Source organism: Astatotilapia calliptera, chromosome 9, assembly GCF_900246225.1.
Source record: "Astatotilapia calliptera chromosome 9, fAstCal1.2, whole genome shotgun sequence".
NCBI classification, from domain to species: Eukaryota; Metazoa; Chordata; class Actinopteri; order Cichliformes; family Cichlidae; genus Astatotilapia; species Astatotilapia calliptera.
Genome location: NC_039310.1, coordinates 11,891,792 through 11,919,526, shown reverse-complemented (window position 1 = coordinate 11,919,526; position 27,735 = coordinate 11,891,792). Strand labels below are relative to the sequence as shown.

Genomic DNA, 27,735 nt, shown 5'->3' with positions numbered 1-27,735 from the left:
CTTCACCAAGGCAGGACCCAGTGACTCATTACTGTTGATAGGTCAGGGGCAGGTAATATTTTGTTTCATGTTTATTCATTCCTCCATGGATTACCAGCCATATATATGGACACATGCTGTATTCTCAGGATCTATGCTGTTTTGTAGGAATAGAGAAAATGATATGTTTAGTCTGTTTTCAAATGGTATGTCAAATTTTCTCATTGTTTATCAGTAATATTCACTACCTTGGTTGTATATGAGCATCTTTAGATTTTTCTATATTTAGCGGTTGCAAATGTAAAATGTACGGTAAACCATTTATGTTCCTCATATTGTACTGTATTTTTAGCGGTAAAATACCGGCAGCTGTGATTGCCAGGAATTTACCGTAAAATGTATCTGGTCAAAATAAAATGCTGTAATTTGTTATACAATTTCACTGTGTCTTTTACTGTCAAAGGTTTTAATAAGGTTTAACATATTTCTGTTATTTGTACAGTTATTTACAATAATAGGGTCTATCCTATTACTGTTAAATTAACAACAAATTACTGTAAATAATATTACATTATAACTTTTTTTTTTTTACTGCAAATATCCGTAAAAAGCTATGGAAAGTTGCATTTTTTTTTACATTAAATTGCTGTATAATTGACAAATATATTTGTTTTTTTCTATCATGATTTTTGGTAAAATAATACGTTGTCTACCTTAAAATTTAGGGTTACAAAACCAGTATACCGTATTGTCTTTTACAGATTCCACATTTTTTTCACCGTATATTCCTGGCAACCACAGCTGCCGGTATTTTACCGTAAATTTGACAGTTTTTTTTTTTTTTTTTTTTTTTTTTTTTTTTTTTTACAGTGCATGTTCTGTTTAACATTTCTTGAAAATGTGACATCATCAGGAGGAATTCTGGCTGTAATTTCTTGAGAGAATGACGGCACTGTAATCGAACACACCAAGTTTGTTTGTAACATTTAGATGATAAACTCATCTAAAGTATTTGAGCAATTCAATTCAGTTCAATTCAATTTTATTTATATAGCGCCAAATCACAACAAAAGTCGCCTCAAGGCGCTTCATAGGTACAGAGAAAAACCCAACAATCATATGACCCCCTATGAGCAAGCACTTTGGCGACAGTGGGAAGGAAAAACTCCCTTTTAACAGGAAGAAACCTCCGGCAGAACCAGGCTCAGGGAGGGGTGGGGCCATCTGCTGCGACCGGTTGGGGTGAGAGAAGGAAGACAGGATAAAGACATGCTGTGGAGGAGAGACAGAGGTTAATAACAGATATGATTCAATGCAGAGAGGTCTATTAACACATACTGAGTGAGAAAGGTGACTGGAAAGGAAAAACTGAATGCATCATGGGAATCCCCCGGCAGCCTACGTCTATTGCAGCATAACTAAGGGAGGATTCAGGGTCACCTGGTCCAGCCCTAACTATATGCTTTAGCAAAAAGGAAAGTTTTAAGCCTAATCTTGAAAGTAGAGATAGTGTCTGTCTCCTGAATCCAAACTGGAAGCTGGTTCCACAGAAGAGGGGCCTGAAAACTGAAGGCTCTCCCTCCCATTCTACTTTTAAATACTCTAGGAACAACAAGTAGGCCTGCAGAGCGAGAGCGAAGTGCTCTAATAGGGTGATATGGTACTACAAGGTCATTAAGATAAGATGGGGCCTGATTATTTAAGACCTTGTATGTGAGGAGCAGGATTTTGAATTCAATTCTGGATTTAACAGGAAGCCAATGAAGGGAAGCCAAAACAGGAGAAATATGCTCTCTCTTTCTAGTCCCTGTCAGGACTCTTGCTGCAGCATTTTGGATTAGCTGAAGGCTTTTCAGCGAGTTTTTTGGACATCCTGATAATAATGAATTACAGTAGTCCAGCCTGGAAGTAATAAATGCATGAGCTAGTTTTTCAGCGTCACTAAGAGACAGGATATTTCTAACTTTAGAGATGTTACACAAATGGAAGAAAGCAGTCTTACATATTTGTTTAATATGTGCGTTGAAGGACATGTCCTGGTCAAAAATGACTCCAAGGTTCCTCACAGTATAACTGGAGGCCAAGGTAATGCCATCCAGAGTAAGAATCTGATTAGATACCATATTTCTAGGCTTTTCAGGGCCGAGTACAATAACCTCAGTTTTATCTGAATTAAGAAGCAGAAAGTTAGCGGCCATCTTTATGTCTTTAAGACATTCCTGCAGTTTGGTGTGTGTTATCTGGCTTCATGGACAGATTGAGCTGGGTGTCATCTGCATAGCAGTGAAAATGTATGCTATGTCTTCTAATGATGCTGCCTAAGGGAAGCATGTATAATGTAAACAGAATTGGTCCTAGCACTGAACCCTGTGGAACTCCATAATTAACCTCAGTGTGCGAAGAGGACTCTCCATTTACATGCACAAATTGGAGTCTATTAGATAGATATGATACAAACCACTGCAGCGCAGTACCTGTAATACCTACAGCATGTTCTAATCGCTCTAATAGGATATAAATCTACCTCCACCTGACTGGGGATGTTTCATCTTCACTACATCCTCTGTTTGATTGTCTGAGCGATGTCAAAGACTGGTTATCACGTAACTTTCTTACTTTAAATGAAAAGAAGACAGAAATTATTGTTTTTGATAGAAATATGCCTCTGGGACAACTGACTGGCACATTCGGGCCTGTTGCTAACCACCTCACTGATGCTGCTAGGAATCGTGGAGTTTTCATGGATAGTTCCTTCAAACTAGATAAACAGGTCTCTACTGTGGTAAAAACCAGCTTTCACCAACTACGCCTAATTTCTAAGGCTAAACCTTACATACCACACAAAGATCTGGAGAAACTCATTCATGCTTTCATCACTCCAAGACTGGATTATTGTAATTCTCTCTACTTGGGCCTACAATCTTCTCTTCTTCAGCGTTTGCAGCTGGTCCAAAATGCCGCAGCACGTCTCTTGACCGGCACTAGAAAGTACGATTCTATCACCCCTGTTCTGGCAAATTTACACTGGCTTCCTATTAAATACTGAATTGATTTTAAATTGTTATTGTTTACTTATAAAATTCAAAACAATATGGCACCTGACTACCTAGCTGATCTCCTCTGTCTGTATAGCCCTCAGAGAGCACTAAGATCATCGGGCCAACTGCTCTTAGTGCAACCTAGGTCTCGGCTGAAGACCAGAGGAGACCGTGCCTTTGCCATTGCTGCACCCAGGTTATGGAATACTCTTCCTCTTCATATTCGCGCATCAGATTCCATTCAGTCTTTTAAATCACGTTTAAAAACGTATTTGTTTAACCTGGCATTCAAGGCGAATTAGGATAATTTACATCTGGCTTTGCATTTAGATTATGTAATTATTTTATATTTTATTTATATCTGTAATTTATATTTTATATTGTGATTTTTATCTGTATCATGATTTTACTGGAAAGCACTTTGGTGTACTTCGGGCTTTAAAAATGTGCTATATAAATACATTTTGATTGATTGATTGATTTGATTATGGTCAACAGTATCGAACGCTGCACTAAGTCTAGCAGGACAAGCACAGAGATGAGTCCACTGTCAGAGGCCATAAGAAGATCATTTGTAACCTTCACTAAAGCTGTTTCTGTGCTGTGATGAGCTCTGAAACCTGACTGAAACTCTTCAAATAAACCATTCCTCTGCAGATGATCTGTTAGCTGTTTGACAACTACTCTTTCAAGGATTTTTGATATGAAAGGAAGGTTGGAGATTGGTCTATAATTAGCTAAGACTGCTGGGTCTAGAGATTGGCTTTTTGAGTTAAAGTTTAACTACAGCCAGCTTGAAGGCCTGTGGTACATAGCCGATCATTAGAGATAGGTTGATCATATTTAAGATTGAAGAATTAATTAATGGCAGGACTTCTTTGAGCAGTTTTGTAGGAATGGGGTCTAAAAGACACGTTGATGGTTTGGAGAAAGTAATTATTGAAGTTAACTCAGAAAGATCAATTGGAGAAAAAGAGTCTAACTTAACATCAATGGTACTAAGAGTAGCTGTAGATAATATTACATCTGTGGGATGATTATTGGTAATTTTTTCTCTAATGATAAAAATTTTATTTGTGAAGAAGTTCATAAAGTCATTACTAGTTAACGTTAAAGGGATGGTTGGCTCAAAAGAGCTCTGACTTTTTGTCAGCCTGGCTACAGTGCTGAAGAGAAACCTGGGGTTGTTCTTATTTTCTTCAATCAGTGATGAATAGTAAGATGTTCTGGCTTTGCAGAGGGCTTTCTTATAAAGCAGCAAACTATGTCTCCAGGCTAAATGGTAAATGGCCTGTATTTATATAGCGCTTTACTAGTCCCTAAGGACCCCAAAGCACTTTACATATCCAGTCATCCACCCATTCACACACACATTCACACACTGGTGATGGCAAGCTACATTGTAGCCACAGCCACCCTGGGGCGCACTGACAGAGGTGAGGCTGCCGGACACTGGCGCCACCGGGCCCTCTGACCACCACCAGTAGGCAACGGGTGAAGTGTCTTGCCCAAGGACACAACGACCAAGACTGTCCAAGCCGGGGCTCGAACCGGCAACCTTCCGATTACAAGGCGAACGCCCAACTCTTGAGCCACGATCGCCCGGCTAAATGATGATCCTCTAAATTTGTGACACGCCATTTCCTCTCCAGCTTACGAGTTACCTGCTTTAGGCTATGTGTTTGATAATTACACCACGGAGTCAGGTACTTCTGATTTGAGACCTTAGTTTTCACAGGAGCTACAGTATCCAGAGTATCTGTGTAATCAATTATTGTAAATGTAAATGCTATCATGAAATGATCAGACAGGAGAGGGTTTTCAGGAAACACTGTTAAATGTTCAGTTTCTATGCCATATGTTAAAACAAGATCGAGAGCAGTGGTTCTTAACCTGGGTTCGATCAAACCCTAGGGTTTCGGTGAGTCAGTCTCAGGGGTTCGGCAGAGCCTCCGCCTTGACATGCACGGCTCATTTTGTGCACCAGTAAAAAAAAAAACATATCTGTGTCTTGAATTTGGAAAAAAAAAAAAAAAAATCATATTTTATTTTTCACTAAAGAGGGGTTCAGTGACTGCACATATGAAACTGGTGGGGTTCGGTACCTCCAACAAGGTTAAGAACCACTGATCTAGAGTGCGATTAAAGTGGTGGGTGGGTTATTTTACATTTTGAGAGAAGCCAATTGAGCCTAATAACAGATTAAATGCCATATTGAGGCTGTCATTCTTAGCATCTACATGGATGTTAAAATCACCCACAATAATTATTTTATCTGAGCTGAGAACTAAATCAGATAAAAAGTCTGAGAAATCAGAGAGAAACTGTGTAAGGACCAGGTGGATGATATATGACAGGCATGAATGACTTCGTGCCTGTCATAGTTTCAGATATACAGTGTTAGATTGGGTTGGGCACCTCTGGTGTATTATCATCATCTAATAGCTGAATGTACAATATCAATCCACGTTCATTCAGTTAATGATTTATTCATTAATCTGTATTCACTTTGAATTTCTTTGCTCACATTCAGGAGATTGAAAAACACCTCATGGCATAATGCTTTTCAGAAACTCTCAAAGACAACATTACATGGATTATTAGACTCAGTGCTGCTCATTTATTGACTTGATTTTTCATTCCTGCAGCTCCTTTGTTCTGACAGCTCCACTCAGGCTCTGCTGGACACCACCGTGCTCCTGCTGCAAGGCGCCTGGTTGCTGGTACGCTTCCCAGTCATGATCATCGGTGGGATTGTGAGCAAGAACCTGGCAACCTCCAGCCACCATGCCCCATCGTAACATTCCTTGACAGATCCCAACACAGCCCTGGTACAAACATACATGCCCATCAGCAGCATCCTACACTTTAATTGAGCTGACTTCAGGTGTTCAGTAAGGGGAAGATTTAATAATATTGCACATTTCATTTCAAGACTTCAGTTTCATAGGGCAGACAGTAGAAAAGGTGACAAAATGCTTTTTGGAGGCTTTACTCCAAACATCAGACTTGTGAATAATTAAAAGCAAACCCAACAGTTAGAGTCTTAGGAAGATAATCACAGAGGCAGAAACTTTTCAACGTATCATCTCGGGTTTTTTTAAGATGACGTATTCAAAGCTAGGGATGTTATTTGAGGTATACCTGGGAAAATCTTTGATCCAGGTCCAGATTCTTTAGATGAACTTTAGTGTTTAGTCATACTTCCAGCCTCCTTTATTGACGTTGCCTGGTGGCATTGACCAGCCAAACATCCGGGGCGAGGTGGGGAAGGTCCATTGAGGTCCAGCTGCAAAATGGTCCACAGCATGATGATAATATGCACCATTTGTGATTGAGTTTACCTCCAGGTGCTGGGTATACAACTCCCTGAGTGGGGGCTGTCCCTCTCCCTGAAATTGAACCACAGATTCACTGTCAGTAAAACCAGAATACTTCTTTTAAATTATTGACATTACATTTCATTAAATACAATCAATTCCCCAGATAATGACAGAATCACAAACAGGGCTTTTCAATAATAGGAGATACTTACATGAAGTGGGACGCCCTGATTCACATGCTGAGGATGTGACCTCCTCCTAAACTTACTCCGTCTGTTTTGAAACCAAGTTTTTACCTAAACATGGAAGAAAACAGAAAACATTTAATCAGTACAATGGACCCAAAATTCAATTTCTTATAATCTATTGAATTGAAAAACACTCACCTGTCTGTAGGTCAGACCTGTCATCTCTGCCAACTGTTTCATCTCCCTTGGCTCATAGTAACGTTTCAAATTAAAGTGATGGACAAGAATATTCAACTGCCTCTCCGTGAACACCACCCGGGCCTTTCCTTTAGGTTTCTCTGGAGCAGTGCTGGGAGGGTGCAGAGTGGCAGTGATGTTGCCATCCTGGCTTCTTGGGACAGCAAAATCTTGTTTCTGCTCTGAGACTGAACTGGAAACAGCCTCAGAGGTATCAGCGGTTTTTTTGCTCATCTCCATTTTTAGAACAGTCTCCGCCCATGTAGCGAGTTCTTCCAAGGAAAGACTCCCTTCAGGGCCGCTGCCTGAACTCCACGAGTCTGTGAGGGTAAAGAGACAAGAGGACAAGTAAGCACAAGTCTATATGGTCCACATGGGTCAGTTACTGATATGTTTTGGCACGACTGACTTTCTAACAGAAAAAATTAACAAAGGTTAAATTGATGAGTCTTAAATCCCAAAAGGTCTCAGACTGAAGAAGTCACAAAACATTTCTCCCATTGAAAACATTACATCCAGGTGAACTGAATCAAGCTTCAGGGATTTACTTACCTGATGACTGAGCATCAACACAATGAATCTTAAACACAAAAGTTTCCCACAAAGTAGAAAAAAATAAGTCGGATATTTGTAGATTCTTTAAAACCAAAAAGAATTTAAAGTGGACTCTGTTCAACTGTGGAGGGAGAAATGGTGACTTCTGCCATCAGGACTTACAACACAGAGTAAAAGAGTATTTTTGCAAGTTGTCTTAGAGGTTAGCCAACTCTGTTCATATTAGCTCACCAGGCAACAATGCTGAGTACATACCTGGAGAAAAGTGCATCCCATAATCTTCCGTCTTTGAAATCCCAGTGATTAAAACAGGAAAACTGGAGAAAGTATCTCTGATGAAAGAGCTCCAAACCAGGCAGGAAGGTGACTTAAGACTGACAGACTTAGGACTTAAGAGTAATTCTGGGCTTTTAAGGAGGTTTGTGGGTGTGGGCAGGAATGTGGGGGGGGTTGAGCTTCTTCTTTTGTGAGTCACTTTACAAGCAGTCAGGCTGTTTCTACCAACTGGCATCATTTACATTTCTTTAAAATGCTGTTTCTCAGGTCTGAAAAAAGAAAGTACAGTTAGAAAGCAGCCGTACAAATGAGCTTTACCAAATCCTTCCAGCTCACACTTTATAAAATATGAAACACTTAATGCCTGAAATTTTATATTTTAATCACTGATACTTCAAGAAATGACAGTGTGATCTCCAACCTGGGTACAGAATTTCTACTCAAGCGGGCTTGAAGTGTGGGGTGAGGGGCTGGTGACTCCTTGTAAATAAGTCTCTACAGTAAATTGGAACGAGATGGACTTGATGTATTTCTCAGAGTAACAAAGGTTTTCCTCAGCTGCAAAGTTTTTAGAAATCATGCCTGACTCAAATGCAAATCCACAAACTTTTATTAACATTTTAATGTAGGAACTGTTTTCTTTCCACTGAACTACATCCACCAGCTGTGTCAGTGTGCAGGAGGAAGCACACATCAGCCTGTGATGAGAGGCCTGAGCTCAAAACAGGTCAAACTCTTCTTTAGTTGGTGGGTGTGACATGACACAGCGAGATTTCTGAGTCTTTTTTAACAGTATTTAACAGAAGCTTTATTTCATACTAGTGTCCTCATTGGAGGAAAAGTCATTGCAGATAAATGTGTTGCTGACTTTGAAAGTTATAACAACATTTAAATGAAGTGGACTTTATCAGTCAGCTACACATGAAGTCCTCTACCACACCACCCCGATTCCTCTTCAGCCTCCTTTAATTGACCTAAACTGCCACACTGTTTTCACACATAAAAATGTTAAAACTGCTCACAAGAATTATTTTGTGAGGACATCACTGGCTCCCTCACTGGTGTGCTCATGTTTGAGCAGCACTTAGCAGCTAATTACTGAAATGAACTCACTCCATGTTTGCATCAATTAACACAGTATTAGATCACCCAAAGAACTTTCCACTCACATTGAGCATTTTTGCAAATGCATCCTCATGTTAATTTGACCTGCAGGCGTTCAGTTGCACCTCTGTGTAAACCCCCACAGCAGCTTGTTGAGGTCAAAACAATGTTTTCATACTCGGACAAATCATTAAAATAAATCTGACACTGAATATCACGAAGACCGCTGACCACTCGTTTTGTCTTTATTAACTTTATTAAGTGAAACATTTTGAAAGTGGCAACTGAAATTCAATCAATTAAATAAACTCTGCATCTTTATTTGTGTGTTTGAAATACATGGTGGACATTATGATGTGAAAAATTCTCATCTAGTAAAGAAAACCAAAACTGATGAGTTGCTGACTGTGAGCTGCAGCTGGTGTAAATCATGATTTTTATGGATATTTCTCACTGATGAGTTGAGAACAGTTTAGCTTGTTCTGCTTTCATGTCAACTAGATCTGTGTTAGATGATTTTGATTTAACTTCCTGCTCTGGTTGTTTCAGACAAGCAACCAGTTTGCATCGATGATTAATTTACTTTCTATTATCAGAAGATTTGTGCACATGGTTTATAATTTCAAATGTTTCAGAGCAAATACAGCTGCTCTTTAAATATATTTTGCATGAAATCTGAATTATTTCAATGATTGTTGAAAACTGATGTATAAAAATGTTTCAAAATAAGCCAAATTAAACCAATATTACATACAAATAATGACTTACACCTCTAATTTAGATATTTGTGATCATGTGGAGAACATTACTGAGTTTATAAGGTAGCAAATGGTAGTTTCACCTCTACATTGTAAAAGTGTGAGAAGTGAAATTAAAACAACCACATAAGCCAAGGTCGACAAAAGCGAGGCTAACGATCCACATCAACGCCCGTCATAAACCCACAGACACATGCATCTGGCCTCCTCTGGCTCATTCAGAATTAGAGACGCACCCAGTTCACCCAGTGACCACTAAACATACGCTAATGTGTCTTTTAGAGTTCCTGTATCACACCCTGCTACCTCTGATTAATTATCAAGTCAATGCAGACAGATGGCACCAGGGCCATGAGAGATAAATGAGGGTAAAGGTGTTTGTGTTGACATGTCTTGATTTGAAGTAATTTTAAAGACACAGAAGTCATATTGTTTGCAGAGTAACACAAAGTTATTGTGGAAGTAACATGGAACAACTTCTGAATGAACTGAAAAAAAAAAAAAAAAAAAAAAAGCACAATTAGGTTCCTAAATAAAACCACTTCAAAGGAATCACCAAATCCACTTTTTTGGCCTTTTTATTAAATACTCTTTAATGTAAAGACTTGGTTGACCTCAGAAGTCTACACATAATTTATAAAGCAACAAAAATCTTTGACACATAACATTTAGGACTTGATCATAACAGGACCTGAAAGGAATCTTTATGTTCAGCAAGCTGGTAGTAAGGACTAATGTAACATATCAAGTCTTTGACATTGATGAATTGATGTAGTTTAAAAAGTCATGAAAGAGAACATCATCAGAGTTTTGGATATAACATTAAGAGATGAATTCATGAAATTGTGTTTTGTTTAATTTTGTTGTTCCAATAGTTGTAAAAAATAATGTACATGAAGAATATTAGCTGCCTTGTGTTTGAGAAACTGAATAAAATATTAGTTTCACCCATTCAAAACTGAACTTTCTACATGTCTCCAAACCTGTCAGAGACTGAACATCCAAATGTTTTAGAGACTTTAGACCTCTATCTTTCCATGTTAACTTGAGCTACAATCCTCTATATTCACAATTAAAGTATGAGACAGTCAATCTAAAGAATCTGGAGCTTTCAAATGGACCTCAAAGATTTTCCAGGAATACCTCAAATAACAACCCTACCTCAAACTTCATTTTAAGAAACCTGAGATGATACCGTGGAAAGTTTTTGCCTCTGTGATTATCTTCCTAAGACTTTCAGCAAGCAAATACAAACTGAATACAGCTTAATGAATAAATCGTTAACTGAGTGAACATTCAGCTATTGGATAAAACAATAATACACCAGATATGCCCGACACATATTAATACTTTATATCTGAAACTATGACAGGCAGGAAGTCATTCATGCCTGCTGAAATACTTTGAGTTTATAACCTAAACATTACAGTAAATATTGGTGTGTTTGATTACAGTGGTGTAGGTAAGAATGCACAGGACTGAAAGAATCATTGATCCCTCATTGATCTTCATTCATTGATTCATCATTTAGAAAACTTAAAAAAAAAAAAAAAAAAAAAAAGCACTTAGCAAGTAGCCAAGTAAACCACAGTTCACCGGATGATTGAATTTATCATTTTAACCACTGATGTCTGAAGAAAAGAAAGTGTAATCTCACAGACAATGACCTGTTTGTAGTCTTGCCTGGCAGGTTTTCCATTTCTTTATACCAGCGATATCAAAGTGAGGCTGCAAGAGGTCATTTATACATTTGTAATCAGCTGTGTAAGATGGTAGACTGGTATCACCTGCATATTAACTCACCTCCACATATACTGTGGGAAATGGCCACTGATGTGTGAGTGGGTTTGTTTCACAACTGCTGTGAGCCAGTGGCTATGATCGGGTTGGTTTCATTGAAGGCAGGTGCATTTGATTGCACTCTAGGCTACATCTACATGTACACAAGTATTTTTGAAAACTGAGATTTTCTGTTTTCGTTTATAATAAAAAAAAACAAAAAAAAAAAAAAAAAAAAAAACACAAAACAAACAAAAAAAAAAAAAACAGACAAAACATCCAGTCCACACATAAAAGCCAAAAACGAAGGAAAACGCTGCTAGGAACATGTCAAAGCAGCAGGGGGCGATATATTCCTAACAGTGTAGAAATGTTGGCCTATCAGAAGTCTGTAAGCCTGGGTGGGAAAGAGTAAACAAAGATGGCGCATAGAAGCAGAACTGAGTCCTATGTGTGGAGGGACAGTAACTGTGTGTGTATATGTAAGCATTACGTTACATACAAGTTACATGGTTTATTAAAATAATCAAATTACAGCATTTACATTTATGTTAGACTACTTTCAATACTGCTTTAGCCCACTCACAATGAAAATGAAAAAACAATCTTGTTCATGACCTGTGTAGTATGTAAACACTATTGGAAGTAAAAATAAGTTGAACTCCAATTTTGAAAACACAACTTTGTTTTTTTTTTTTTTAAATAAAGCTCTGACTTGTATTATGAGTCTGTGGTCTGGGAGAGAGTCTTGTAACTCTGTCTGCAAAATACAGTGTATAAATACCAGTGTTGGGCAATTAATTATATAATTACTTATTTGAAAAAGTAACTGAGTTTTGCAAACAAAGTTTTTTGCAGCCGTTTACCTAAAAATGCAGCCAAGGCGTTTTTTAAAAACATTTTAAACTATTTACACAACAATCAGCTGTTCTGCATCAAATTTAACGTCACACAAATTATTTGTGCCACTCCAAAAAATAATTTCTATGAGACTATGAGATAAAGGAGAACAACAGCCTGATACCTGCAGGCCTGACAACAGGAGATGCATCACTCCTGTAACACCTGTAACACTCAGCAGTCGCCTCATTGTTCTGACACAACAAAACTATTGACTACACTACACACTAACTAAACAAGATTTGTGCTAAACTTCAGGAAGAAGCTTCTTCCGATAACTGAAGAAGCTTCTCGGATGAGAGGTGAAACGTCTTCAAGTAACTTAAAGAAGTCCAGACGCTTTTCTTTGCAAGCTCCTGTGATAAACAACGATAGTATTCAGGAAGAAAACCAAACATTGCAGATATTTTTTAATCACAACTCTGGTTTTACGTGGCCTATCAACACAATTTAAAAGCTGGTATAAAGTCCACTTTACTAACCCAAAATTGTTCCATCTGTCCTGCTCACATCTCTAATGGTTGTTTACGTTGTCATTAACGTGGCTTCACTCCACATCAGCCACGCCGCTTTGCTATCTAAAACACCGGCGTCGGCACATAAGGACGCTGTCATAGCCTGTCAACGACGTTGATTAGCTGTGTATATACGAATGTGAATCGCGTGATTGGCTGGACTATGGGATAAGGTGTCATCATTCTAATCCCATATGGGAGCAGCCAGTAATTTACTGACTAACACTGCAAAACAGAATTGTAAAAGTTTTAAATTTCAATTTCAATTCAGGTTAGATTTTTTGTGCGCAACGCAGATTTTTTTTCTGTGCAGAGACTGTGCCAGCAGTGCACAACTGCACAATTGCACACGCGTGCAGCTTAGAGGGAACATTGCTCAGGTTGTACAGTGTGTTTAACAGCATTATGGTTACTGTTGTTTAACAGAGAGAGAGAGTATTTTAGTTGTCACCACAAGGAGGCACCGTTTCATTGTAAGGGCACGTATGCTGCATCATCATGACCCTAAAAGAAAAAGTATACCACAACAAAAATGGCACCCATAAGGAAAAAAAGTTTTGCCGCGTGTTGATGTGGAATAAATTTCCCAAAATATTAAGGACATTTTTGCCTCCGTTTTAAGAGTTTCCACCAGGTCCTTGCAGGGAGAGCTGAAGCTCTCTTTTAAAGGCCTGTGGGTCAATCTCAACACTTTCTTGACCAAACCAGTGTGACTGCTGAGGACTGTTTCAACTTCATCTGACTGGATCTATAGCACATTTCAACATCAATATTGTAAAGAGATTTGAACAGATGCTCTACACCCAACCATCTGCTTCACGCTTCCCAAAAGCTTAAACAAGTTTCTTCAAACTGGACTGAAGTGGACTCCCTGTTAAACAGTGGAGGGAGAAAGCAGTGTCAAGATTTCAGTATAAACACAATCATCTGTGCAAACGCACATTCAACTCTCAGCAATCAGCAACAAAGAATCCTCCTGCAGACAAACAGCCCCAAACAGGCCATGCATAGTAAAACTTTTCAATTAACAACAGGGCAGCTTATTGTGCACATCCACCAGTAAATGAAGCTTCTAACTTCACTTCAGCAATCATCTAACAGTCAGGGCCTACCTCCGTGTCTGGATCCATATCTGCTGACTTTATTCCTCTGCATCCTTGATGCCATGCTCTATGTTGAGTTATGGCCTCCTTTGCTACTCTGCCTTTTCATTCGCCCACACACCAAAGTGTGCTGGCACCCACAAAAACACGACAGCAAGTCCCATCATTCGTATCCGGAAAAGTGACTGCTGATTTTCCGCCAAAACATCTGCTCTACTGTCTGAGTGATTATGCTGTAGACTGACCAACGATGAACTTGAATCCGAACAAATGACAGCATGTAAAGGTCTCACGTCCTCCACCCACTGAACAGCCGATAATATTGCGATCATTTCCCCAGTGTACACAGAAAGCCCATCACTAATCCTTCTACCCATTTCCACCGAAAACTCTGGGACCACAACTGCAACACCAGTTTGACCAGTTGTGTTCTTCGAGGCGTCTGTATATATTTGAACATAACTATAATATTGGTCAATGTAAACCTGTACCGCATGAGAGTTCAAAGGAAATGCCCTATCCTCATTCTTCTTGGTCAACAATGTTAAGTCTACCGTAGCACCAGGAAGTAGCCATGGAGGTACTGCCGGTGACGGCACTCTGTGACTAATGTCGAACTGATCCAGATTAACTGCTGTCGCTTGTCTCCCCACAATCCATCCAAAGCTCTTCTTTTCCCTCCTTTCTTTCTCCCAGCAAGGCTTAAGTACTTCATGCGTGGGATGATCCTGCCTGTGGCCCTGTAAATTAGCCCAATAATTAAGTGTGAGCTGCTCCCTTCTCAGTCCCAACGGCATCTCTCCCATCTCCACCTGTAAAGCTGCTGTTGGAGTCGTTTTAAATACACCTGTGCAAATTCGTAGTGCCTGATACTGAATATGGTCTAACTTTACCAGAGTTGTGTCTGCTGCTGAGTTATATGCTACACACCCATAATCCAACAGTGATCTGACCAACCCAGTGTATATGGCCCTCAAAGACATTCTATCCGCTCCCCAGTCCCTCCCAACTAAACATCTCATTACATTCAACACTTTCTTACACTTGTCCACCACCTGAATATGTGCAGCCCATGTCAACCTTTCATCAAACCACAATCCAAGAAACTTAAATTTACTCACCCTTTCTAATTCGTGATCATACAACTTAAGCTTGATGTCTTTACCAACTCTCTTCTTCGTAAAAAACATCACCTTGGTTTTATCAACCGAAAATTTAAAACCCCACTTATAAGACCACTCTTCGACTCTGCTAATCGTTCCCTGCAGTTTCTTCACAACATACTCTATATTTTTCCCTCTCTTCCATATTGCTCCATCATCAGCAAAAAGTGAACACCCCACCCCTGCCTCCATATCATTAAACACATCATCTATCATCAAAGAAAATAACATAGGGCTCACTATGCTCCCTTGAGGTGTACCATTTTCCACCAAAAACCTTTCAGAAAGAACCCTCCCAACCCTCACTTGAATATGTCGCCCCCTTAAAAAAATCCATTATCCACCCGTACATCCTCCCCCTAACCCCCAATTTACAGAGTTGAATTAGTAGGCCATCTCTCCACATTATATCATAAGCCTTTTCTATATCAAAAAACACCGCAACTACACTCTCACTGTTTGTTTGTGCTTTCCAAACTTTATGTTCCAAACATAAAACTGGATCCATAGTATTCCTCCCTCTTCTAAACCCACTTTGAAATTTAGAGATAAATCCTCTAGTTTCCAAATAGTACGTCAATCTTTCAGTTATCATACGCTCCATCACTTTTCAAACGTGCGATTTTAACGCTATAGGTCTAAAATTTCCTGGATTTGTTACATCCTTTCCAGGTTTCCGTATGGGTACCACCCCAGCTTCGCGGCAGTTTCCCACCCTCCCAAACTCTGTTATACAACCCTAACAAAAGTTCTTTAGCTGACTCACTGAGTTGGTTCAACATGGTATAGCATACCTGATCATTTCCTGGCGCTGACAATTTAGACTTCCGCAGAACTCCAACTGACACTGCATGAACAGGTGCCTAAAATAAGCAATCAATACCGCCCAAATCACATGACCCACCATAAACTATCACAAAATACTTTCAATACAAACCTCTTAAACATAACCATCAGAAATCACACAGTTAACAACAGCATGCAATCTGTATATTAAGTTCAGACAGGCCTCTTACAATCATGATCTACAATATTTGGTGGGATTGTTAAAAAGTGAGTGAATCTTTCCGAAATCTTGCTGCCATGTTCTTCTTCTTTGGGTTTGGCAGGCTAGATGCATCACTGGTGTGTTACTGCCATCTACTGTTCATTATTTCCCAAGTCAGTCTTCTTTTGATTAAACAGGCTGGACTCCAGCTAGAAGCACAAAGTCAGCCTCAGATCCCTAAACTGTCTTATATAGACTAGCACTGTGTAGATATTGTAACTGTGTATTTGTTTTAGTGCAGCAGTGCAGGTTCAGAAGTGTGTGCATGTTGAACACAGTTTCTGTGTACCATCTTCTGATGAATGCTCCAAGATGGATAAGTCATGTCACAAAGCTTTGACCATCTGGAGCTGGTTTCTTCAATAACACAATGACTTCACTGCACTCAAATACAACGGTGCAGCTTTAGGATGTGGTGTAACAGAAGTTTCACATAATTGATGTGCAGCCAAATAATTTGCCGCAACTGTGCCATGTTGTCATGTCAACAAGGATCAAAATGTCTGAGGAGTGTTTTCAGCTTGTTGTTGAATCATGATGACTCAAAGAAGATCTGAAGGCAAAAGAAGATCCAACCTGGTGCTACCAAAGTGTGACTAATAAAGTTGAAAGACCATGTTCTGTATAAAAGTTATTTTCTTAAAAATGTGACATCATCAGCAGAAAGTTTGGCTGTAATTTCTTCAGAGGTTGACGGCTCTGTAGTCGAACACACCAAGTTTATTTGTAACATTTAGATGATAAACTCAAAGTATTTGAGCAGGCATGAATGACTTCGTGCCTGTCATAGTTTCAGATATACAGTGTTAGATTGGGTTGGGCACCTCTGGTGTATTATCATCATCTAATAGCTGAATGTACAATATCAATCCACGTTCATTCAGTTAATGATTTATTCATTAATCTGTATTCACTTTGAATTTCTTTGCTCACATTCAGGAGATTGAAAAACACCTCATGGCATAATGCTTTTCAGAAACTCTCAAAGGCAACATGGATTATTAGACTCAGTGCTGCTCATTTATTGATTTTTGATTTCTGCAGCTCCTCTGTTCGGACAGCTCCACTCAGGCTCTGCTGGACACCACCGTGCTCCTGCTGCAAGGCACCCGGTTGCTGGTACGCTTCCCAGTCATGATCATCGGTGGCATTGTGAGCAAAAACCTGGCAACCTCCAGCCACCATCCATCCGTAACATGCCCTGACAGATCCCAACACAGCCCTGATACAAACATAAACATAAAATACATTATATATAATAGTGAATGACACAATCGTATTATAGGTTGGGAGTATGCTTCTGCTGTGAGGCTGCTTCCCCACGTGCTTATTTAATTCACCAATGGACCAGTTACAACCCAGTATACAAAATACACTTTATATGTTATGATATATTCCTCATGTATATTTTAGAGACTGGATTACTTATAATATAGTGAAAATTTGTATGAACTGTTGACATGTGAACAAAGCATATGAAGTTATTCTATTTTATTTGGGAATAGGCAGAACATCCTCTCTTCATTTCTCCCAGCATCTTCAGTTTCTTGTATTTTGGTATTTATCTGTATTATGGTTTATGTTCTGGTTCTTTAGTTATCCTGTTTTGAATTTTAGAATCCTGTGTTTCAGTTTATGGTTTTGTTCTCAGGTTTTGTGTCTTGTGCCCTTGTGTTTAGTGTAGGTTTATTTCAATGTTCAATGTACCTTCCCCACCTCACCCCAGATGTTTGGCTGGTCGATGCCATCAGGCAACGACATTATGAATTCAACCCTGTTGTTTTAAACACTGGTATGAATGTAAACAACTCCAAAGTTGACAATACAAGTTTTGAAGGAGCAAATTAGAGCCTTGCCAGCAGCTAATGCTCCTTTAATTACAAATGTTTTAATGTATATCAGCTTTTTTGTATTAGGTTTTAATCTTCTTGTCTTCATGTAGCTCAACATATCAGAGTCTCAGATTTGATCTCTTCCAGTAAATAAAAGGAACTGGGTGAATTTTTGGTCCTTTATTTTTAACCCATTGATTTTAGAAATATTTGAATTCAGTCGACTCTGGCTATTGTAAATACAGTTTGTTCGATCCAAAATACTTACTGGGAGACAGAACACCATCGACGTTTTCTATATAATAAGAGATGAATTCATGAAATTGTGTTTTGTTTGATTTTGTTATATCTTCCAGTATTTGTAAAAATAATGTCCATGAAGAATATTATCTGCCTTGTGTATGAGAAACTAAATAAAATATTTGTTTCACCAATTCAAAACTGAACTTTCTACATGTCTCCAAACCTTCTTCAGAGACTGAACATCCGAAAGTTTTAGAGACCTTAGACGTCTATCTTTCCATGTTAACTTGATCTACAATCCTCTATATTCACAATCACAGTATGAGATCCCGTGTCAAGCTCATGTTGTCACAGTCTACGTCTCACTACGTCTGCTGATTTATTTATTTTTTTTACAAAGAACTGCTGCACATGAAGATAAATCCACAGATACATAAACCAGCAATCATCTTGTGGTGTGTCTGTTGGAGAGAGAGAGAGTATGTGTGTTTCTTTGTCACCATTGTACTTGATGAGGGTGGGAAGCTGCAATAATGGCCCCCAGGAGCCAGCGGCAGACACAGATGGATCCAGAAGAACCGGGCCATCCAGCACCTCCAACAGTAACAAAGACCTGAGGCTGTGGATGAACACATCAGTGGAATTCAATGGTTAATTAATCAATTGATTATATTCATATCTGTGATTCTCAAAGAGAACAAGGACATAACAGGATGTGGGGAATATAGACCAACGTGAAATTGAAAACTATTGTGCTGATGAAAAGAAGCCTTACATTTGGTTAGTTTGGGGTCAAAACAAATGAAAGAAAAATAATTTTCTTCCAAAAGTTTGTTGGAGAATTCTTATTGTAAAAAGTGACAGTTATACAATCTGTAAAGGAGAATTAATTGGATGAGATTTTTGGAAAGTTCTTATCAAATCAATTAGTTGCCTCCACAAAGCAGGTGCAGACTTATTGTTAAAGAGTTGAATGTGGTTCAAATGGCACCTGACCAAGAAATATGTAAGATCTAATGTTCATAGAGTTTATATAACACCACATGGGCTCGTCCGGGAGTTGAACCCGGGACCTCTCACACCTGAAGTGAGAATCATTCCCGTAGCGCAAAATGCAACACGGGAGAAGAATGTATGAAAGATTGTGTTGAAAGCTGACTGAATGTCCTGCAGCTGTATGAGACGCATTCAGGGAACACTGCTCATTTAGAAATCTGTTTCAAAAGTGTTACAAATGCACACAGTATGATCCACAAGTGCAAACTAAGATTTTAAAAAGTATTCATCTTCAGTGAATGTTGTGTAACTTCTGAGGACTCACAAGCGTGCGCTTCAATCCGAACACAAAAACAAAACAATGTGACCACACGTAAAACTGTTTGACAAATTCCATAAAACATTCACGCTCCAGTGGATGCATCAGAAAGCAACTCGGAATTAGTATCTTGGCCAAGGATATGTGGCTTGCAGACTGGAGCAGCCAGGGATCAAACCACAAAGCTTCTGATCAGAAGGTGACTTGTGCTAAATGTTGAGCAACAGCCACACTGGGATGAGCCATTTTAGACATCCAAGATAAAATGTCACATTGGTTAATTACAGAGTTAGGGATTGTTACATGGAAGACAAAAGAAATGTTCCTGTCTCGTGTGTCTTTGTTATTCAGAGATTTCATGGCTTCATGGTGCTGATGAATGACTTTTTGCACCAACCAGGCCGAGTTTATCTGCAAAGCAACACAAGTTATTGTGAGGTTCATCAATCAACCAGTTAAAGATCTAACCTTATTCAGTGGGAACAAGTATCAATCTATACTTCTCCTATGAAAAACCTTCTAAAGCTGTCTATAATTTTACCTCCAAAGTTCATCAGCAAACAGTTTGAATGCCTGTAATTATCAGGCTGTACTCAAACCCATTAATTAAACCTGAAAACTGTGCTGTGACTCCAAACCCAAGTACCCTCCTGGGAAATTAAGGCTAATGTCACACTTGGATCTGATGATAGAGAAGTGAGTCAGTGTAACCTTTATTAAATCAGGAAAAACAACATGTATGCTGTGGCGGCCTGCAGAAAGCAAAACCTCTTAAAGAAATGGAGCTGATTGTAAGCTGAAGACATCTGATGTTTATGTTAATGAATAAAACACACTGAAACATTTTGTCCTAGTTTTTATTGTTTATTAAAATACTTTTAAATCTCTAGTTTTAGCTCACTAAGAGTGACACTCAATTAGTTTTTTTCTTTCATGAGAAACAATTTAAGCCATAAAAAAGGAATGATGACATTTAGGATATTAACCATCTAGTCCAGCAGGTGGCGGTAATGCACCTTAAAGCTTTAACCGCCAAAGAAAAACCCAAAAGAAGAAGAAGAAGCCACACAGTTCCCGCTTGATTGCGTTTGTGTTTTAGTTTATTGTTCTGGCTCATCTAAAGAGAAGCACTAAGGTAACTTTGATGTGAGTTCAGTCAATCTTGAGTTTAGCTCCTGAGTGAAGTTTTCTGTTGCTCTCCTCGGTCTCTGTTGTCAGTTATTTGTGAACCCTGTGAAAGAAAAAGCCTCTACATCAAGTCAAGCTGCTATAAACTAATTTACAAGAAAATATCAACAAATGCTAATGAAACACAGAGAAGAAAACAGTGGTAATATTAGAAATTTTTTTTAAAATGAGCTAAGCTTCTATTATTTTTTGGTTTGTTACTAAGCGCTAGTTAGCATCTCTGTGGCACCTGCACAGTTTTTGAATGCAGCTAGCTAACCAAGCTAGCTAGCGCCACCCTTCATCCATTTAAGGTAACTTAAATTCCAAAAATTCTGACATGTTGGCATTAAAAGCGCTATAATAAAATACATTTATGAGAAATATAAAAATAAATGTATTCCAGGCTAAAACACAGCTGCCTTTTTCTTATCAGGGCAAAGTTGTGTCGGCCCACAGGGCATGTGATTGTAAAAACTGGCCTCATTGTGAGAGGCCTGTTATTAGAATCATTTCAAAGATTATTTGATATATACTGATCAGTATTCAGCGAGTGAGTCTGCTTAACTGTTAGCAAAATAATAATGATAGGCCAGAGATACCAGAGATGCATTTTTAAAACAAATACAGCCTCGGCCCCTAAGAGGGGATCTGTGCTCTAATTTTATCACATTTAGAAGTACTGCTGATTTTTTTAAGCTCCATAATTTTTTGGAGGGTGAGATAATTTTCATGTTTGCAAACAAAACTGAAATGGAGGAACAAAGATAAATAGAATAGAATACAATAGAATAGTTTTTGTTATTTTCATTGTACATATTTAACTAAATTGTGGGTGCTCCATACCAACTGTGCTTGGAAAACATTATAAATAGTAAGACAGCTAGAATAAATGACAGAGAGGAGGAGTAAATACAAAGAGGAGGAAGGCACACATTAGAGGACAGGTTTCAGAATACTTGAAAGTAGTGCAGTGGACTTGATCCATGTATAGAATCCAAGTGTGAGTGGACTGAGTGATGAGGGTTATTCAGATCATGGCTCAGATTTCTACACCCACTCAGACAGGATAATCTTGTACGGCACACCTGATCATTTCTCACGGCACACGTATGTGCCCCACGGCACAGTGGTTTGGAAACACTGTACTAGTTTTTGCAGCTCCATTGATTGTTTTGTGTTTGTTTTTGGCCAGGACATTCTTTAAACAGGAATTGCTCTCGTGGTACTGGTGTGCCATACTGCTAAATTTGGTATTGGTGCTCAAACCTTTTGTGTTTATTTCAACCAAGTTGCCCACCCAGGGAAGCTAAATATTTGTTCTTTGTGTTCTCAAATGAACATATGAGACACTTCAGTGCAGTGTGGAGTCTAACAAAGATCTGTTTTGTGTCCCAGCTGATCAGCAGAAGGAGAAGAGTCTGACGGAGCAGCAGAGGAACAACAGCTACTTGGACTCAGCTCAGCCACTGCAGAGAAAACAATGAGCTCAACACAGAAGGTGACAGAAACTAGTGTTAAGAAATACTCCATTAAAAGCTGAAGTACCGATATATGTTTTATGCTAAACTAACTGAACCTTGTGCTAGGGCTGCACGATTTTTTGGCTTAGAATTGAGATCACGATTCTCTCACGATTCTCTTTTCCAGTATAAATATTTATTGCGCTTATTAACTGCACATCAACTTCGTAACAGTTGAGACTGAACATAAAAACAATAAATAAACATAAAAACAACAAATGTCTCACATTTTGTCGTTGCCACAAAATGTTGTACTGCTTGAAATTCCATCTCCACCGTTGCTCGACACTGCGTGTATAGAGCAGGCAGTGCAACAATAGAAAAATTGTTGCGGGACGGCACTGTATAGCGTTTGTCTAGGGTGTTGATCATTTTCCTAAATCCCTCGTTTTGCACAGTGTTGATGGGAGCCATATCTTTGGTCAGGTGATAAGTGATAGCCTCCGTAATTTCTTTGTGCCTGCGGAAGTTCGACGTGTATAGGGAAGCGCTGTATAAGGTTCCCGTTATTGATGTTTGGGTGGTTGACTGGGACGGATTTTCTCCTGTCACTTTCTCGTCATCCCTGACGTGCTCTCCGCTGTTTTTTCCCTGCTAATTTTAGCATCACACGGCTCAGCTTCTGTATCACGTGGTATAAGGCTCCGCCCTTGTCATTTGTTGAGCAGGAAGAGTGAGCGCTTGTTTTCATGCAGATTACGTCCCGGATCAAAATGAGGTACAATTGTCGTCGTCATCTTTTTTTTTTTTTTAAATCGTTGTCATTTGGAAATGAGATCGCACATAAGTATGAATCGAGATCGCGATTTTCTAACGATTAATCGTGCAGCCCTACCTTGTGCTATATTAATGTAATGTAATAATAATGTAATAATACAATGCAGTAAACAGTAAACTTACCTGCTTATCCTGCACTAACCTGCAGAGGATTTTTACAGCAGTCTTTAAATCACACTGAGACAAAATGCACATAAAGAGTTTTGTGTTTGCTGATGTTTGTTGAGCTGATAGAAACGCTGCCACATAAAAAATATTACTCCATTTTTTCTTTGTTGTCTTTGTATTGCTAGATGTTGAAATACCGCGACTGCACCTTATCAGCACCTGCAGTCGTTCAGGTTTTGTGCCAAAAAACAAACACCGGCCCAATTTAACCCCTGACTAAAGCACACAGTTTTGCCTCTTTCATCTCTCATGATTAGTACATTATCATGATTGGATTTCACATGTTACTGTTTAGGTTCAAATCAATTTGATCTTTGATACCTGCAGTGATGAAATAACTCCCCTCAAATGCCTTAAACCAGAAGTAACAAGCCTATTTTGAAAAAGTAAGGAGTAGAAAATACAGATATAATTTTTTTAATGTAGAGAGTAAAAGTAAAAAAAACAAACCCCTCAGGTTACAATCAGACTCTGACATCATCCTGCACTGAACCAAGCTAGTAACTGTTACATTTGATTCATTATCATTTAATAAATTAGACAATTACAGAATTATATAATAAGAATCAGCAACAGGAAATATAAAAAAGTACAGACCTGGTAAACATTTATTACTATTCTGAGTGTGTTAGCATTAATATTTGTGTACAAGCAGGAGGGATGGGCATGATTTTAGAGTGTTTACAGTCATTAATTATCTTTAACACCAGGTTGGATGTAATGTGTTACTACTACCAGTAGGTGGGGATAAGAGACCTTTAAGGTGTTTGGTGCCACATTCCACCTTCAGGATTAAAACTAGTGTTAATGGAGGGAGTTTGAAGCTTCAGTTTGTTCAATGACTGCATTTCACTCACTGCCTCTGTTTGTATCTCTGTCACTGCAGGACCAACGTGGACCGAGAAGTCAGCGCTCTCAGGAGGCCGACAAACCTCACAGAAGAAAGAGAGAGAAAAAATACACCTGCAACGAGTGTGGGAATGGTTTTACTTTGAAGTTTAAACTAAAACAACATCAGCTCATCCACACTGGAGAGAGACCGTTCAGCTGTGACTTGTGTGGAAAGTCGTTTTCCTGGAAGAAAGCCCTGAAAACACACCAAGTCGTCCACAGTGGAGTTAAAGCGTACAGCTGTGATCAGTGCGGCAAAGCTTTTACTCAAAAGATCAGCTTACAGAGACATCTAGTTACCCACTCTGGAGTTAAGGCATACAGCTGTGACTTCTGTGGAAAAACCTTCAGCCAGCTACGGAGCCGAAATATACACCTACGCATTCACTCTGGAGAAGATGTGTACTGGTGTGATCAGTGTGGCAAATACTTTACAACAGACACACACTTACAAAGCCACATGTTTACCCACACTGAGGAGAGACCTTATCAATGTGACCTGTGTGAGAAGACTTTTAAAACTCCACAGTACCTGAGAAAACACCAACAGATCCACACCAGAAAGAGACTCTACAAGTGCAGTTACTGTGAGGTATGTATTTTTATTTTATTCTTGTAAGTTCAGTCTGACTGTTTGGAACAAGTCTGCTCATTAAATTGTGTTAGCATGTTAGCACTTCTACTGCACCGAAGAGTAGCTCTGAGCCATTATTCAGAGTTTCATTTCACTTATGATTTTTGTTTACACGATCATGAAAAACTAAAAATGCTGAAAATTGATATGTTGCTGTTATTTAATCTTCAGGCAGCTTCGTGGTATATCATGGTGTTATTTCTGTATAAATGGCCTTTGGTTTACAGCAGCTCATTCCTCTGTCAGGTGTAAATGGAATAAAATAAAACATAAATTAAGTACAAAACCAAACCATTCAGTAATCTTCTGATATGGTTAACAAAGTTGTATCGTTACGTAATGTTTCGTAGTATTGTAGCTGTAGTATTATTGCTTTCATATAGCTTTAGTACTTTTAGTGTTAAAATAGCCATTTAATGTTATAATTGCAGTGTCATTGGGGGTAATAGTGTTTTTTTGTGTCCCAGTCAGCTGAGTGTTATAACTGCACAATTACAGTGTTTTTAATGCAGTATTAAATCAGTATTATTGCAGTGTTACAGTAGTTTACCACTATGTTCCATCTTGGGACCCCTTCTGTTTAACATTTACATGCTCCCACTGGCACAGATTATAAAGAACAACAAAATAAACTACCACAGCTATGCAGATGACACACAAATATATATCACAATGTCACCAGGAGACCGAGGCCCTGTACAGGCTCTTGGTAAATGCATTGAGGAAATTAATGACTGGTTGTGCCACAATTTTCTCCAACTAAACAAAAACAAAATTGAAGTAATAGTCTTTGGCGCCAAAGAAAAACGATTACAGGTCACCAGAGAACTTCAATCTATACATCTAAAAACCACAAACCAGGCGAGAAATTTGGGTGTAGTGATGGATGCAGACCTAAACTTAGAAAAACACATTAAGACAATAACAAAATCAGCTTACTATCACCTCAAGAATATTTCAAGGATAAAAGATCTGATGTCTCAACAGGACCTGGAAAAACTAGTCCATGCATTCATTTTTAGTAGGCTTAATTACTGTAACAGCATCTTTACAGATCTATCTAAAAAATCAGTCAGACAACTACAGCTCATTCAGAACTCTGCTGCTCGAGTCCTTACTAAGACCAAAAAAGTGGACCACATCAGTCCAGCTCTGAGGTCTTTACACTGGCTGCCTGTCCGTCAGAGGATAGACTTTAAAGTTCTGATGCTGGCCTATAAAGCGCTGAATGGTTTAGGACCAAAATACATCAGTGACCTCCTAACCCAGTATGAACCTTCCAGATCCCTCAGGTCATCTGGATCCGGTCTTTTATCAGTTCCCAGAGTCAGAACCAGACACGGAGAAGCTGCATTCAGCTTTTATGCTCCTTATATCTGGAACAAACTCCCAGAAAGCCTCAGATCAGCTGAAACACTCAGTTTATTTAAATCCAGGTTGAAGACTCACCTATTCTCAGCTGCATTTGAATAAAGCACCAAATCCACACTTTTAAGCTTAAATTTCAAAACTTACACTAACTACTGATCTTATCTATTTCTGATTTTATCTGTTTTGATTTTATATACTGTTTTGTTTGTTTGTTAATTAGTTAAGCTTAAATTTTAAAACTTACATTAACTACTGATTTTATCTACTGTTCTGATTTTATCTGTTTTGATTTTATATACTGTTTTGTTTGTTTGTTAAGTGGGTTTAGAGCTCTGGGTAGCTCCCCAGCTGGGTCTAGACTGGGTCTAGAGAGTATTTTAAATTCAGGGAATTTAAAATAGAAAGTAGCTCGTCCACAGAAGGACTGGTAGCTCCCCTTACGATAAGGGTTCAGATCGCGCGAACAGGTGTGGGATTAGAGCTCTGGGTAGCTCCCCAACTGGGTCTAGACTGGGTCTAGAGAGTATTTTAAATTCAGGGAATTTAAAATAGAAAGTAGCTCGTCCACAGAAGGACTGGTAGCTCCCCTTACGATAAGTGTCGAACAGGTCGCGCGAACAGGTGTGAAATGTGTGTGTTTAGTTAGTTTGTTTGTTTGCTTGTTTTAATCAATTTTAAATCATGCTTTTTATTTGTTTTTGTTTCTAATGTCTCTGTAAAGCACTTTGAATCACCTTGTTGTTGAATTGTGCTATACAAATAAATTTGCCTTGCCTATGTGGGTACTAGGGGTGGGGAAAAAAAATCGATACTGCGTAGTATCACGATATTTTGTTTGCTAATAATGTTCGGAGCCGGTAGCTGGCGCAAAAAGATATTTCTTGGCCAGGAGGCTCAGTGCTGGAAAAGCAACTTCATGTTCCCACCATTTGAGAGGGTCAGCATCACTCTCTACACAAACTGACAACAGGTAGCTAGAAAATTCGATTGCTTCCCTTTTTGTGAAACCAGTGTTGGTGGCTGTGCTGTGCTGGAAGAAGCTTGCCAGTGATCTCTTTTTTTTTTAGCTGTGTGTCCTACTGCTGCTTCTTCTCGGTCTGCAGACTCAGGCACGGCTGGATCAGTCAGCTCAGACAAACACGTACCCTGATAGCTGAGCAGAGACTCTGCCTCCAAGATGAGTTTATGTTTTAGTGCATTAATCTTCTCACTAGGGATGTATTTCGCCCTGAACCGTGGATCCACAAAAGAAGCCATGTCCAACAGGTCACTGGTGGATGGATCTGCATATTTATTGTTGAGGTAATCCACAATGCGGGTCTTGATGGATTTACACAGCTCACTATCCTCCTCTCCAGGTGCCAGGAGACTAGTGTTAAACAGGTGTAGCACAGGTCTGACATAGGACAAGGTCACATACTTCTCTCCTGAAAGTGCATCAGTGAAGTCCTGACAGGGTTTGAGAGCTTTCTGAACTGCATCCAGGACCTCTATGCCCTGCCAAGTAGGGACTAGAGGTCTGGTTTTCATGTCGACAGAGAGGACTTTAGAAAGTGCTCTTTGCTGCTCCAGAACTCTCTCTATCATGAGAAGCCTTGATCCCCAGCGAGTTGTTGCCTCTGTGAGTAGCTGGTGACTTGGAAGACCCACCTGTATTTGCACTTCAGCCAGCTCTCTTCTCTTCCTCCAGCTGTAGGAGAAGCTGCTGACGACTTTCTTACACAGAGAAATAGCCCGGGTAATGTGAGCATCATCCATAGCATGTCCTGTGACACATAAAATACAAACTTTTAAAATCACTTTAATTGTTATGTTAAGATGCAAATCACTCAAAGGCAAATTAACATC

The 27,735-nt window shown here is 39.0% G+C and overlaps 1 protein-coding gene and 1 long non-coding RNA gene across 2 annotated transcripts in view; one reads left to right on the top strand and one right to left on the bottom strand.

Annotated features, from left to right (window-relative positions):
• LOC113028881 (zinc finger protein 271-like) overlaps window positions 1–27,735 on the top strand; it is an 84,424-nt gene that overhangs the window by 31,344 nt on the left and 25,345 nt on the right. Inside the window, exon 3 of the mRNA XM_026179315.1 lies at window positions 24,077–24,474. Coding sequence (XP_026035100.1) covers window positions 24,077–24,474 — 398 coding nt within the window. The remainder of the gene's footprint in view (window positions 1–24,076; window positions 24,475–27,735) is intronic.
• On the bottom strand, window positions 5,599–6,986 carry LOC113028884 (uncharacterized). The gene is made up of 4 exons (XR_003273291.1): window positions 6,727–6,986; window positions 6,553–6,636; window positions 6,162–6,409; window positions 5,599–5,845 (listed from the first exon to the last, which is right to left on the bottom strand). It is a non-coding gene; the product is annotated as an uncharacterized LOC113028884 (long non-coding RNA).